This window comes from Camelus ferus, chromosome X (genome assembly GCF_009834535.1).
Source record: "Camelus ferus isolate YT-003-E chromosome X, BCGSAC_Cfer_1.0, whole genome shotgun sequence".
In the NCBI taxonomy this organism is placed as follows: Eukaryota; Metazoa; Chordata; class Mammalia; order Artiodactyla; family Camelidae; genus Camelus; species Camelus ferus.
In genome coordinates, this window is record NC_045732.1 from 48,609,024 (window position 1) to 48,624,468 (window position 15,445).

Genomic DNA, 15,445 nt, shown 5'->3' on the forward strand with positions numbered 1-15,445 from the left:
TCAATAAAAAGGAATGGACCATCGATACACCCAATAACCTAGATGAATCTTAGAAGTATACTGAGTGAATAAGGCCAAGCCCCAAAGGTTATGTACTGTGTGATACAATTTACATAATAGTCTTGAAATTACAACTATAGGCAGTAAACAGTTTAATGGTTGTGAAAAGAGGGGAGGTGGTTATAAAAGGATACAAGAGGGATTCTTGTTGTGATGTAAATGTTCTGTATCTTGACTATGGTGGTGGTCATACAAACCTATACCTACAATAAAATTGTATAGAACAAAATACACACACAAAAATGAGTACGTGTATGACTGGAAATCCAAGTAAAATGGGTGGACTGTATCAATGTCAGTTTCGTGGTTGTGATAGTGTACTATAGTTAGCTATGCAAGATGTTATCATTCGGGGATACTGAGTAAGGGGTTAAACAGGACCACGCTGTATTATTTTTTACAACTATACATAAATCTCCAATTATCTTAAAAAACGTTTAATTTTTTAAAGTTTTTAAAAGATTTGAATAGACATTTTATCAAAGGTGGTATACAAATGGACAACAAGTATATGAAAAGATGCTCAACATCATCAGTCATTAGGGAATGCAAAGTAAAACTACAATGTAACAGCATTTCATGCTCAAAAGAATAGCTATAATCAAAAAGATAGACAATAACAAATGTTGAAGAGGATGTGGAGAAAATGGAAGCCTCATTTATTGCTGGTGGGCATGTAAACTGAGCAACTTTGGAAAACAGTTTGGCAGTTTTCTTAAATTCAACAGTTTTACCATATGTCTCAGCAATTCTACTCATAGGTATCTACCCTAGAGTAATTAAAACATATGTTCACACAAGGACTTGTATGTGAATTTTCATAGCATAATATTCAAACAGTTGAAGCAACCCAAATGTCATCAATTGATGAATGAATAAACAAAATGTGATATATCCTTACAATGGCATACTATTCATCAATTAAAAGGAATGAAGTGCTCAAACAAGACACAACATGGACGAATCCCAAAAACATTATGTTAAGTGAAAGAAGCTAGACACAAAAGAGCAGATATTATATAATCCAATTTGTTTGAAATGTCTGGAAAAGAAATCTATAGAGACAGAAAGTGAATTAATTATTGCCTGGGGCTAGGGGTAAAGAATGGGGAATGAGTGAAAATGGGATAGTGATTTCTTTTGAATGGGACAGAAATGTTCTAAAATAAATTTGTAGTGATAGCTGCACAACTCTGTAAATGCACTAAAATCACTGTCATATGCTTAGATAGATAGATAGATAGATAGATAGATAGATAGAGGAAAGGAAGGAAGGAAAGAAAGAAGGAAGGAAGGAAGGAAGGAAGGAGGGAAGGAAGGAGGGAAGGAAGGAAGGGAGGAAAGAAGGGAGCTGTCTTTTGAAACTTGCCATTCTTTTCAGCTTTTTTAAGGTTGAAACCCCTTCAGATGCTTAAACCTCTTGCTTCAGGTCCCCACCTATCAGATGGGAGAATTACCCAATGCCCTGCTTAGCACATCAGACAGAAAGTCACATGGCTTGCTTTCTTCTCCATTCACTCCTAGCTTTACTATCCTTGATGGTTGCTAAAGTATCATTTAAAAATCATGTTGTTTCTTGTGTGTGCTGATAAAATGTGTTTTTCTCAGCTGGGCCAATTCCAAAATTTGTTCAGCAAAACAAATTACCTTTGGAATCATATATGCCTTTTTAGCCCGCTGTATGTGTACAGGAAAACAGATGAGCAGATATGAATATACTTGTGAGTTTCTCCAAGCATAGCACTTCTCTGAATTGCTTTGTCCTTTTGACATCTAAGTCTCAGGGGCCTCTTTCCATTTTGACTGAGGAACTGCATCCTCCATCTCCTTCCCTCCCATCTCCTACAGCCATCATTTCTTCACTTTAACCATAGTTCCAATAACTCATTTGCACTTATCACAAGTCCACCCCTTATAGTCCTTTCCCTTCAAATATCCCTTCCTAGTTTAATCATGAGTGGTGAAAAGGAGAAACTACCATCTAAGCAGTAATTAGCAAAATACTTCCCTCTAGAGATTGACATAGAAGATCTTTGTGGATAATATATTTGAAATTTTTTCAGTATCGCTTATGGCTTTTTTGCTTTTTGAAAGAGAAGAACTGGCACAGAATATTGATTTGATCTTAAGTCTAAAGCATTTTGCTCTGATAAATGACATACGACACATTATTTATTAATGCCCAAGAAAAACAGATATATGTCTTGCCAGAAGGCTATTATAAAATACTTAAGGTTCCATCTTTAATTATAATTTCTGGCTAGTAGATGAAGTTCTCTACGATATAAAGAACTAGATTTTGTTGCTTACTGATTGTGTTGCAACTTATTTTTAAAGTTCTGAAACAAGCTTTTACGTACAATAATTTTTTTCCATTTTAATAACACAAACTCCTTGATAATGATGATGGTTTGATCAGTGCCTTTCATAGAACTAATTTCTTCCTCCCTCACACATCCTAAATGCTTTGTTTTTACTGCTATACTGCTAATATAATGCTCACCCTAAATTTAAGTGTAGCTACATCTGTATCCTGTCTCACCATCTCATTGGGATGCAGTTGTAGTGTAGCATAAAGAGTAGTGAAGCTGATATTAGAATACCTGGATTACAGTATTTGTTTTATTACTTAGCAGCTGTGTGACTTTACTTTCACACAGATCCCAAGGATCTCAGAACTATGACATGAACTTTTGTACTGCTGCCAAGTATGAAATAGTTTGAGACATGGATTAAAAACTCTAAACATGTGATTTCTACAACATGTGAGTGGGTGTGGAGAAGACAGCATAAAATATCTGAAGTGTAAAATTTTGGACAAAAGGTCACCTTAATAAATTAAACTTCCTGAGACTGTTTTGCCATCTATAAAATAGATAATGATAATGTTTACGTCACAGGATTGTTTAAGGGTTAGCTAAGGTACTGTATGTGAAAGAGTCTAGCCCGGTGGTGTCTGGAAAATGGATGTTGTTAATTACTGTTTCCTTAGGTTAGAATGCCCCCCCAAATAATCTCAAAAATTCAAATATGTTTCAAGAAACAGCCCAAAAGGCATCACTCTACAAAGCCCTTTCAAACAACTTCAGTCAATATAGCCCTTTGGTTAAGAATACTGGGCTTCTGGAATCAGAAGAGCCCCCCTCCCTGCTCCAAGTTTAAAACTAGGTCTGTCTTTTAGTAACTCCATGACCTTGGGCAAGTTACTCTCTGCATGGAGGTTTCCCACCTGTAAAATGAGATCATCGTGGTACATATCTCAGAGTTGTGAAATATTAAATGAGATATGCATAGACCGCTTAGCACACTCCCTGACACTAAGTCCTCCATAAGTATTACATTGTAGAAGTAGTAATAGAAAGTTTCCTCTTCTGTAAAATGTTAATTAAAATGCCTCCCAGGGTGTGGCAAAGTTCTGCTGCAAAAGCCTTTTAAACTGTAACGTTGAACAAACGTTAAGGGATTGGTATACACCTTGAGATAAATGGGGCAAAGTTCTAACCTCACTTTTACAGAATATCTTTTCCCTGCCCTGGAGGGAAAGCGGGTAATAATACCCACTATGAATTAATAGGAAGTAAAACCAGAAGATACGTCCCCCGGATACAAGCAGAAGCCAAACAGCAGCATTAAGATCAGCACCCGCAGACTGGACGGACCTCGATAATTCCCTGGAGTTTACCTCTAACGCCCCCCTTCCCCGGAGCCGCGCAAGCGTACACTGATTTTGCTCCTCTCCCTCATGCCCCCGCCTCCAACACCCCTCCACCCTCGTCTACCCCACCACGCAGGCGCATCTCCTCAAATCCTGTCCCTACCTCCCTCCTCTTTCTCGGCATTTCGTTCCCCCTCCTCTTCCAGCACCTCAGCAGGTTTAAACTCTTCTCCCTCAGGGTGGCGGCGATCGAGAGGTCACGTGATGAGCATCCTGCTGCCCAACATGGCGGAGTTCGACACCATCTCGGAACTGGAGGAGGAGGAGGAAGAAGAAGCGGCAACGTCGTCGTCGTCGCCGTCGTCGTCGTCGTCGGTATCGGGGCCCGACGATGACGAGGAAGATGAGGAGGAGGAGGAGGAGGAAGAAGAGGAGGAGGAGGAAGAAGAAGAAGAGGTGGAGGAGACGCCGCCCCCGCCTCGGGTGGTGAGCGAGGAGCATCTGCGGAGATATGCCCCCGACCCTGTATTGGTGCGGGGCGCCGGCCACATCACTGTGTAAGCGAGAGGGGACCATGGGGTTTGAAAAAGCTGAGATTTGGCGGCAGAGAAATAAGGTGATCGAGGGGGCCTGTGGAGTGGGGGAGGGCTGGCTGAGGTATACGGTTAGGAAAGGACACCTGGTCTAAATGGAGAAACCGAGGGAGATAGGTGAAAAGGAAGTGAGGATAATGCAAATGTGATGCACCAGGTAAAGAGGGAGCGTAGGACGGGGAAGTTAGGGGGTTGGGAGCCAGAGGAATTGAAGTAGGGGTAATCTCCTTGCTTCTGTGTATGCTGGCCATGAATAGTCTTTAAACTGCAGAATGTACCAGCGGATTCTTTGCTGCTAAGATTGTCTAGTGGAACACGGTGACTGCTGTAACAAGTGACAGGACCTAGGCTTGGACGCTTCAAAATAGAGACGTAATGTATTTTGTGAATAACACTGGCGAATATCCACCCACCCACCCACATATTCACCCATCCATTCTCCCTATTTAATCCTTATGTAAATGAATACAACAGTCCTTTCTATGCCTTGATCACTCCTCACTCTGACATTCCTTAGGTATCACAGTTAGAGGTTCAGGTTGAGAGGCAGCTATGAAAGGAAGAAAGAGCAATGTATTGAGAATGAGGGCTTCTGGATGTTAGTCCCAGCTTTGCTTCTTACTGGCCCTGTGACCTTGGTCAGGTTACTTCCCATTTCTGGGCCTTGATTTCTCCATCGGTAAAATGAGGGGTTTAGGTTAGATGATTTCTAAAGCCTTTCAGCTCTGAGATAATTTAAGATACCTTCAGGATATTTTGTATGCCCAAATATTAAATATATATGGAAATTAGTCCCCCAGGAGAATGATTTTTTGAAAACTTACACAGGGTTATTTTTTAATTGAAATCTTGGATCATATTTGAGAAAAGAAAAGGGGGAGGGACCTCATAGCATAGTAGTTGCAAAGCAAAGGAAAATTTTGATAGTCCTCTGGTCTTTGAAGAGTGCGTTCTCATTTTTATGTGCTTGGACTATAAATACTTGGAAGTTTGAGTATTGTGTCATGTTCATCCTCTTAACTGTGCTAGCATTTACTGCATTTTTAAAATAAGACTTTTTTTTTTTACTATCAAATCACGCTGCCTCTAATTTTGATAATGGCTCACCTAGCTCCTCTGGCTTTCAGTTGAGTTCATATTATCTGAAATCATATTATGCACCACCTTCCCTCATCATGTTAGCTTTTAATTTTGACACACTGAGTATTTTTAGCAATATACTTTTGTGGTGTTTGCATGAAATATATTAAAAAAGATTTTGAAATTGTTGAAGAGTTGGGGAGATTTTTAGAACTGCCTTTTGGTTAGGCAATTTTAACACAATTTTTCTTAGTCCAAGAATTTTGCAGATAGCCTGCAATGTTCAGATGCCAGCTTACTGCGCTGTTTTACTTCCATTCCTTTCATCACTAGGGAGACAATTTATTACTCAAATTAATTATGATTCTGGCGCCTGAGGTTACTTTCATGCAGATTATTTCACATGACTGAACAGAAAAAGGTTTTTTATTCCAGTCCATAATTTTAAATTCCACACTTCTCCCCCTCATTATTTTCTAAAATTCAGAAAACAAAGAACGAGCAAGAAAACAGAATTTAAGTTCCCTGAAACTTATTTGTGGTTCCATTCTACTTTTCACACAACACTTAGCGGTCTATTTTCAATTGAAAGTAAAGCACTGACACTTGCCATGCCCAGACCCTTGTGTCCCGGGCAGCTTAAAACTTCTAGAATAAGGAATATGAAATAGTAGTGCTCATAGTAACTGTTGATATTAATTGAAGCCAAAACCTGAAAAGCAGCAAACTGATAGTTGAATTGCTAACCAAGGTATATAGTTTGGAAAATCATTTAGTTATATTGTACGCATTCTCTTACCTAGAAGGCACGTTTGATGTTAAATGTCTGAGATTTGAAGAAAAGTTTAAATGTTTAGGAGAAAGTTTTACTGGATCTGAGAAACTGGTCTTTCTACGATTGTAAAACCTTCCTTACAAGAGGTAAAGTAAGAGCCTTAGGAAATAGTTAATCTAATTCTGAGATGTCTAAAATATCAGCTCTGTTTAGTTTTTTTTCTGGCATGTGAGTATTAGTTGCCCTATCTGAATGAAATATTTCTTATTCTTTCCCACCCCTTTTTTTTTTTTCATTCCCTGTGCAGTCATCTGTTCTTTAGAGGATGTTCTTTCTTTTCAAAGTTTAAAATTTGAGGGGGGTAGGTAATAGCTCAGTGGTAGAGTGCTTGCTTATCATGCACGAGGTGCTGGGTTCTATTCCCAGTACTCCATTTAAGAAAATTTTGAGAGCCATCACCTCAAACTCAGTATAGCTTAAGCCCAATATTTTCCCTCCCCACAATGGCTGTGCATTCCACTTGCCCCATTTCTGATCCTAATACTACCATTCCAGTCTTCCAGGGTAATATTTCAAATCCTTGAGTCATTTTAACTCTTCCTTCTCCTTGAATTGTCCTATGCCAATCTGTCTCAGAATTATGTTATCATGCCTTTTAAAATGTCTATTAGATTATTCATGTTCTCCATTTTTACTGGCACCTCTCTAGTTTGGATCGCCATCATCTCCTGCTTGAATTATGGCCACAGTCTGCCACCTCTTCCCACTCCAATCCCTCTTACATGCTTGTGCCAAACTAATTTTCTTAAAATACAATTTAATCATGTTGCTTTCCTGCTGAAAAACCTGCATTGGATCTTAATTAGGTTTGAAATCCTGTGCTCTCTTCCTCCAGACTCAGAGGTCAAGGGGTCCCTCCACTTGTTCAAAGCTCACCCCTCCACTGCTGCCTTCCATACCCTTCTCTTCCAGCCTCCTCCCAGGCAGGCCCTGTCTCTATAATATTACCTCACTCGACTCAGTCTATAAACATACTGAGTCTCTCTAATTCTTTAAAAACAAAATAAAAGTCTTCCTAGACCTACATTCCCCATTAGCTATTATCTAGTCTCTCTTCCTACTTTCTCCAAGTTTCTTAAGAGTAGCTACATTCACCATATCTGTTTCCTCTTCACCCCTGTGTAATCTGGATTCTACCACCATGACCACACACAAACCGGCCTCATTAAGATCACCATGACCCTCTGTTGCTAAATTAGTGGGCATCTTCAACTCCCTATCTTTCTGGTCCTCTCTGATGCAAATGAGATTTATAATGACTGCCTCTTTCTCAGAGGCTTCTACTCCAGGGGTCACAAACACAGGTCTTAAGAGGCAAAACAGGTGACAGAAAAATGGTGCACCATGAGTAATGATGGGGCATTCGTTGATCTGGAAGGTATATGTTTTGCCTAAAGGTATTCAAATTCTGATTAAAAAAAAAAAAAATTTGCCTGCCAAGCAAACCTGAGAATTCCTTGGCCTTTTCCCTCTCCCTGGTTCTCCTTATATTTTTCTGGTTGTTCCTTTACTGTCTCATTCGTGAGTTTCCCTTCCTCCCTTGCCCCTTGAATACCAGTGATCTCCAGAGTTTTGTTCTCAGCCCACTATTCTTCTCATTCCCTACTCTGTCTAGATGGTCTCATTTTGACTCATGGTTTCAATTATCTGATGTCTCTCAAATATGTATCACTGTACCAGACTATGCTCAGACTCTAATCTAGGTTTCCTCACCTGATAGCTCACTGACATCTTAAATTCAACACAGTCAAAACAGAACTCATCCCCCCACATCCTCTCACACCCCCATCCCAACCCCTCAGAATATCCCTCCTATTTCTTTGTTCTCCAACTCTGTTAAATATACCTCCCCCTATCCCAATATTCACCTTTGATTCTTCTCTTCTACTCACACTTCTCACAGCTAAGCAGTCAGCATGTATTAATAATATATGACCTAAAATTTTCCTCTTTTCCTCCCTACCACCACTTTCCTGATTCAGGCCCCTTTCACCTTGCCTTCATCCTTGTCGCCTCCACATCCATCCCTCAGCCTGCTGCTAGATGGAGACACCACTTTCCTGTTTAAGACTTCTGTGGTTTTCCCTTCACCTGGGGGATCAAGTCTAAGCTCTATAACATGGAGGATAGAACTGCACCCTGCCTATCTATCAGCCAAATCTTCTGACATTTCCCCTTTCAGCTTGTATTTTCCTGTTCCATAGCATGCTGTTTCTTACCTCTTTGCCTCTGCTCAAGCTGGGACCTACATCTAGAATTCCAGTACTCACCACCCTCACCCCGTATGTGACACCTTCTGCAAGACTTCTCTGCCATAACTAAATTGTAAGCTGAAATAGCAGGAACAATCTCTGGTTCCCTCTGAATCCTCAGTGCCTAGCACAGTAGGCTAGGCACTGAAGTAGACACTCAGTAAAAGTGAGTTGAATGAATATTGGTTCACTTTAGTAAAATTCAATATGCCTACCATAGCATGTGCTATATTATAGGCCCTCAGCAAATACTAGTTAATTGAATCATCTGAAGAGTTCTTGTTTTCTGAGCATAGAGATAGGTAAGTAGGTAGGTAGGTGGTAGGTAGGTAGGAAGAAAGAAAAGAAGAGAAAAGAAAAGGAGAGGAGAGAAGAGAAGAGGAAAGAAAAAAGAAAAGAAAAGAAAAGAAAAGGATAACCCACCAGATGGAGGGAGAGGATATGGTATAGCCTTATCTCTGAAAGGTTTGTTGAGCAAACCCCTGTGTGTCAGAATACCCCTGTCTACATGGATCATCTTAACATACTGGTTTTCTAGTTACTTTAACAAGATAGTAATCTTTTAATGTCTCATCAATCAATTATAATTTTTTGAGAAGTAGAATGCCATAACCCCAGTAATTGTAATTCCTAATCTGAGATGATGACAATCATAAATGGATATTTGGGGATCTTTTTCCAAATTAAAAAAAAATATATAGCTAAATTAACTCCCACAGATTTGAAGTTTTAGAAACAGAAATAATGAAATGTCTCTTGGGAGTATCAGGTGTTTCAGAAATACTATACCTCTGAGGGATATAAGTTAGTGTCAATCTTTTTTTTCTTGATATTTTTAAGATAAATATTTGGATCCAATGTATTGAAATATAAGGAAAATTACATCTCATGAGTTTTTTTCTTATTTATAGGTATTACCATACCTTACTTAAAATATATAGATAATTGATAGTACAGCTGTATATAGAAGTTAGCAGAGATGAGAGGTTACCAATCTCAAGGATATGTAAAATTCTCTTTAAGATTAATCTAAAAGAGATGAAGTTATTATGTATAAAATTGAAAAATACGGCCAGATTTTCCAAATAGTACATTTCTGCAAAAACTTACAGAGCACTACAAATGTTGATACTTCTCAAATCAATGAATGGAATGAATGCTTTTTCCGCAAACAGCTGTCTTTGAGGAATTACAGTGAAGCATTGTTAATTTGTGTTTGTATAAGGTACATATTTTATAAGATTTTAGTCTTTAACAATACTGAAACTGTGGTAGGTAATGTGTCATTTTACATTATTTTACAGCAGCAGGACATGATTATTTCCATATGGAAGATTAAATAAATTTGTCTGCAATTTTAAAAAATCTCTTAATTGTATGGCATAGATTTTCCTTGTCCTTGGTTTGGTAAATAGAGTTTAATGCACATGTTTCAGAATCAGTGTTACTGTGAGTGCATAGTTTTCTAGTGAAGTCATGTTTCTTGTTGGCAGAATTATACTACACTTTGATCTGTTTTCTTAAACAACCGGAACACATGAACTTTAACTTGTGCGAGGTTTTCAAAGGCTGATGTATAGCCATTTTCAAGAGAATTAAAATCAGTGAGGGGTGTAGGGAGGGAGAGGAGAGGGAAGAGCAACTAAGAGCAACTAAGAGCAACTTCTTTGCCTCAGTTTCCTCTACTCCAAAGAATTATCTAAGAAATTAAAATTGGGGGTATTGGAGACACTTGACAAGTAAAATACAATCAATAAGAACCACCAGCTGGGTCAGCTTCAAACCCATAATAGGCTCTGTATTTAATGAAGCTATTCAAATGACAATGTGAGCAGTTTCCAAGTGCCTTTGTCTAATGCTGAACAACTCCACATCTTAACTAACGTTTGTCTCTGATCAGTAATGCGTAGATGAGCTTGTCTAACTTCTGTGGACTCACACTTCTTAACTTACTGGTTTGCTCATGAAACAGAGCTGAGGTGTTTATTTAGCAACAGTCATTTCAACACTTTCTTAGTAGCTACTAAGTAAAATGTTGTGCCTAAGATGATTTAAGTACTGTTTGGTTTGGTTTGGTTTTGGTTTTGGTTTTGGAGTGGGGTACAAATTAAGTTTATCTATTATTTTTTTTATTGGAGTTATTGGGGATAGAACCCAGGACCTCATGCACATGCACTCTGCCACTGAGCTATACCCTCCCCCACCCAAGTTAAGTACTCTTTTTAAGTGCTAAGTATCTAGTGGAGAAGTTAAAGAAAGAAATCCTTGGTAGGAAAGAACAGAATTGCTACTGCCTTTTAGCCAAAATTATGAGAATATGTTGGGCCTAGTTTGCCTATCTTTATACCTTTTGAAGTAGATAAATGTAGGCCATAATGAAATATTTTAAGAGGTAGAATGATATTTTCCTTACCACTTCTAATATACTTTTTATTTTAGAAAAGGCAATCCCTTTTTATATTAGAGAAGAAAATTTGTAATGTGAATTTAGCAAGCATTTCTTCAGAAGCTGAGCACTGGGCTAAGCACTATGAAGAATACAGAAAAAGCAAAGTATAGGCCTTGCTTTACGAAGTTAACAGGAAAATTACCTTTAAGGTATTGATGTGGATCAGCAAAGAATAAAAGAAAATGTTTTGTTGACTGTTGAATTGTATAGTACAGATTAAAATTGGCTATGAGTGTTCAGAGAAAGGGGGAAATCCATGAAGGCTTGAGCATCCAAGGCATTCCAGCAGGGGTTGGAACTTGACTTGAGCCTAAAGGGCTGCATGTTGGATTTCAACTAGGGACAGGAAGCAAGAGGAACCACATGAGCAAAGACGAGAGCCAACATGGCAGTGGCACCAGAAAGGAAGAAAATGTTATGAGAATGATTTCAAAGGAACAAATAACAGGACTGGGAACCACTTGGATATAAGCACAGTACAAAAAATAGGAGAGAGAAGATGCAAAAACGATACCAAGATCTAGGTTAAAGAGAGTCGATCTGCCATTGATAGAGATGAGGAATTTGAAAGGGGGGAGCCAGTTTCCAATAAAAGATAACATTTAATTTTAGACGTTTTTCACTGAAGGTGTATTATTTTGTAGCAAGATATCCAAATAGAAATTTTTAGTATGCAGTTAGAGATGAGGGACTAGAGCATGTTGGAAAATACAGAACTGGAGATACAGAGTTGATGACTATTAGCATAGAAGTAATTGCCAAAGCCATTAAAAGCAGATGAACTGTTATAGTTCCTTTAGAAAGAGAAACAGATGACTGAAAGCTAAACTTAGGTAAAAGACAAGAGTGTTAGGAGAGTGAAAGAATGGGAGAGTGTTAGGGAAGGAGTGGTCAACAGCAGCAATAGCTGCAAAGTCAGGGAGAAAAGTTCTGAGAAAAGGACATTGAATTTGGCAATAAATAAGATGAACTTATCTTTCTGAATAAATTTATTGAATAAGATTATTTTCAGTAAAGTGACAGCATCAAAAGTCAAATTTCAAAAGGTTAAGAAAGGAGGGGATATTAAGGTGGCAAAGAAAGTTCATTTGTCCAGTGATAAATGCAAAAAGAGAATAGCAAAGCTTAAAATTTTTTTAAATAATAGAAATAGTCCAACCCATCTTGCGGAATACATCTGTCTATATCCTCTACATATTTGATATCTAGTAAGAGAATGGCCACTGGGAAAGGCTGTAATGGCAGCAATCTGTAATGGATGTAGGAACGTGTTATTAACGTTGCATCTAAAAGACAAGGTATGGAAATAGAGCTCTACTTTCAAATGTATCATGTCTACTTTCTAAAAATGAAACCTGTATCTATTTCTTTGTTATGCAATAAGAACTTACTCTTTGTGGAATAATGAGTTCAATTACATCTTTTTGACTAGTGATAAAGTCACTATTTAGCTAAATACAGTTTAAATGAAATATGTTTCTTGCTCTATTAAATATTTGTCATGTTATTGATTGCTTAATTAGTAATTAATTAATATAATTGCCAATATATTGTTAATACTAGAGTGTCAGTTTCTCAAACAGTGTGTGAAAGTTGCCATAAAAATTCATGTACAGGGATATACCTTCTTAAGTTTGGCTATACTCCTCTATGTATAGATCTAAAGGGAATGTTATTATGAGAATATTATGTTCTTATTACATGTTGTACTGACACCTAGATAAGTAATGAAATTTTTTTATAATGACTTTAAGGTCTTTTTATAATTGTTAATTTTCTCAACTATTTTAAAATACAGAATTTGTTGTTTTAAAATACATTCTAAACATACAAGGTAAAATATATTTATGCACAGATATGTACCTTACTGCTAGCCGCTAAGTATAGAGAGTCTGTGTTTAAGATTAGCTTGTGTCCTTGAAAAGGAGCTATTAGCATAAATGATATAAAGATAATATGATATTCTCACAGAGAGTTTTAAGTGGACATTGCATTCTTAACATGTCTTTAAAGTGACCCTAAGACCAAAGTGCCATAAATCAGTAGAATCAAATAGGACATACAGTACCTTGTTATTCAACTAACTTATTAAGCACCTACTAGATTCCGTTTTGCTACTAAGCATAGTGGAAGATAGCAAAATAAATAAGCCTTAATTTCTCTTCTCAGGGAACTTAATATAGGACAGAAAGAACTTAGGGATTAGCATTTGAATTTTGGTTTCCCCCTCTTACTAGATGTATAACTTCGGGCAATTCATTTAATTAATTACATTTTGAAAAAAAATTTTCTGTCAGACTCCTTGTCTGTGACAATACCTCTCTTGCAGGGTTGTTAAGTTTAACGGTGATATATTTACATAACACAGTGTCTACCCCTGTGAGTAGATAGTTCCTGGTAACTGTTCCTGTATTACCTACCTCACAAGGACTTTTTATTCAAAGTTAGTGTTTTGTCCTTTTTGCTTACAACACCTCAGCCACTACCATAAAGTTGTAGTCGCTCTGATATAACATGCAGGAAGTGACCTTTGTTATCCCTACTAAAATCAACAAGTAGGTGAACAAAGGCTTATAAAATCATTTTGGCTTAGTACAGATTTCAATGAACATAACTTGAAGAGATCAGAGCTTTTGAAACGGATCTGTTTTCTCCAAATTGGTTGAGTATATACATAAAAGCCATTCATAAGACTCAATCTTTGAGTATCTGAGTAGTAACTGATCATAAGTTGTCAAATTCTATAGTTCCAAAGGTTATATTAGTTTTTATTAGGAAAATTTTCATATGTATACAGAAGTAGAAAGAATAGTATAATCCACTCCCACGTACAACCCATCAGCTAGTTCCAGCAGTTATCAACTAAAGTGGGCTTTACCAGAAACATTTCAATCAAAAGCTGTGATATTTCAAGCTCTGTATCAATGTTTCTCTAATCTATTATTTTTAATCTCATATCATGGATCTAATTAGAACCCTACTTTAACATTTGCTCCTGAAGTTTCTTTTACTGTTAATTTGGATTAAAAGTCAGAGATTTATTTTCTGTAAATATCAAATTCTTTTTAGGATATGTTTTTAAGTCACAACATCAAAAGAAAAATGCATTGCTTTGTAACTTTTTTTTAAGGGAAAGAGTTAATACACTATGTAGAATATATTTTGTTCTGTCTTTGTTTTTAAGGTTTGGCTTGAGCAACAAGTTTGATACTGAATTTCCCTCAGTTCTAACAGGGAAGGTAAGTGAGAGTTTGCATTGAACTTTTCAATTCTAAAAGCATTGTTTTATGACTTATTCAGTGCTATGACAAATGCTTTGACTCACTATAATGAAGTCTAATAATAAGAGGCCAGGGTAACTGGAGGCTGTGTCGTTAGCCATCTCCATGACTACTAGCCTATGACCAGTTATTTTGTTCATTGTTCATTAATGCCAGCCATTATTTACTTATCTGTTAAGTTTTTCCAATTTTGCCTTTTTCTCTCAGCACTGCTAGCTATAATCATTTTCATTTAGGTCAGTAATTTCTAATGTTTTTAGAGTTAATGAAGTTATCATTGTTCAACTTTGGATCACTATTAATTGTAAAGTGTCTTGGGATATGATTTGTCATACATCAAAAGAATTAAATTTTTGGTTGGATGTTTTTTCTGCCTTTTAGACAATTTGAGTTTCTAAAATTGGACTTACTGCAATAAATTGTTAATACCTTTTTGTTCCCTGTTTCCTTTACATTCAGTAGTATCTTCCAGCAGTGAAGCTCAATATTCAAAGACTTCCTGGGATTTGAAACTGTTTGGAAAATCCTCTTAACAACAGTAATGCTAACTTCTAGGCCCAAAGGAAAAGGCTCTAAGGCAAAAAGAGAATATATAGACGTCCTAGTATATTGTCCGTATTACTTATTGGCTTCTCAGTATAAGTTTGTGGTTGCTATTGATCACTCTTCATCAGTGTACCCCAATTTCACCTTGATTATTTTTCCAGTTTTCTCTACTCACCAGCTTTCAATTTTTAGTTGCTTTTGCTACTTTTATATTCATCTGAGTAATGGTTTATTCTCTGGTTCCACCAATAATTTGTTCTCTTGACTATTGACCTTTTCTATCTCCCCTAATGTATAATGTCAAATCATTCCATATAGTAATAAGGAAGTAGAGATAGTCCCTGGCTAAGTTAATATCAGAAAATAGGTGGCCATTTATCTTTTTAGGATACAAAGAGCCCTTTGGTTTGAGATTTTGGCTTCACTCTCTATTATGTTCTACCTTCCTATCCTGATCATTTAGAATAATTCACCAATTGAAGCAGCAGTTCAGATTTAGATTTGAATTCTATGAATTAATCATAAATGCTTTCTCCAGAAACAGACTCACAGTCATAGTAAACAATCTTATGGTTACAGGGGAAAGGGGGTGGGAAGGGATACCCATTTGGGAGTTTGAGATTTGCAGATGTTAGCCACTGTATATAAAAATAGATGTAAAAAAAAAAAGTTTCTGCTGTATAGCACAGGGAAC

The 15,445-nt window shown here is 37.1% G+C and overlaps 1 protein-coding gene across 1 annotated transcript in view; it reads left to right on the plus strand.

Moving 5' to 3' along the window:
• Positions 1–3,653: 3,653 nt before the first annotated feature.
• The window catches only part of CHIC1 (cysteine rich hydrophobic domain 1), a 36,517-nt gene continuing 24,725 nt past the window's right edge, over positions 3,654–15,445 (plus strand). Inside the window, exons 1-2 of the mRNA XM_032474861.1 lie at positions 3,654–4,272; positions 14,109–14,163. Coding sequence (XP_032330752.1) covers positions 3,803–4,272; positions 14,109–14,163 — 525 coding nt within the window. The 5' untranslated portion in view covers positions 3,654–3,802. The remainder of the gene's footprint in view (positions 4,273–14,108; positions 14,164–15,445) is intronic.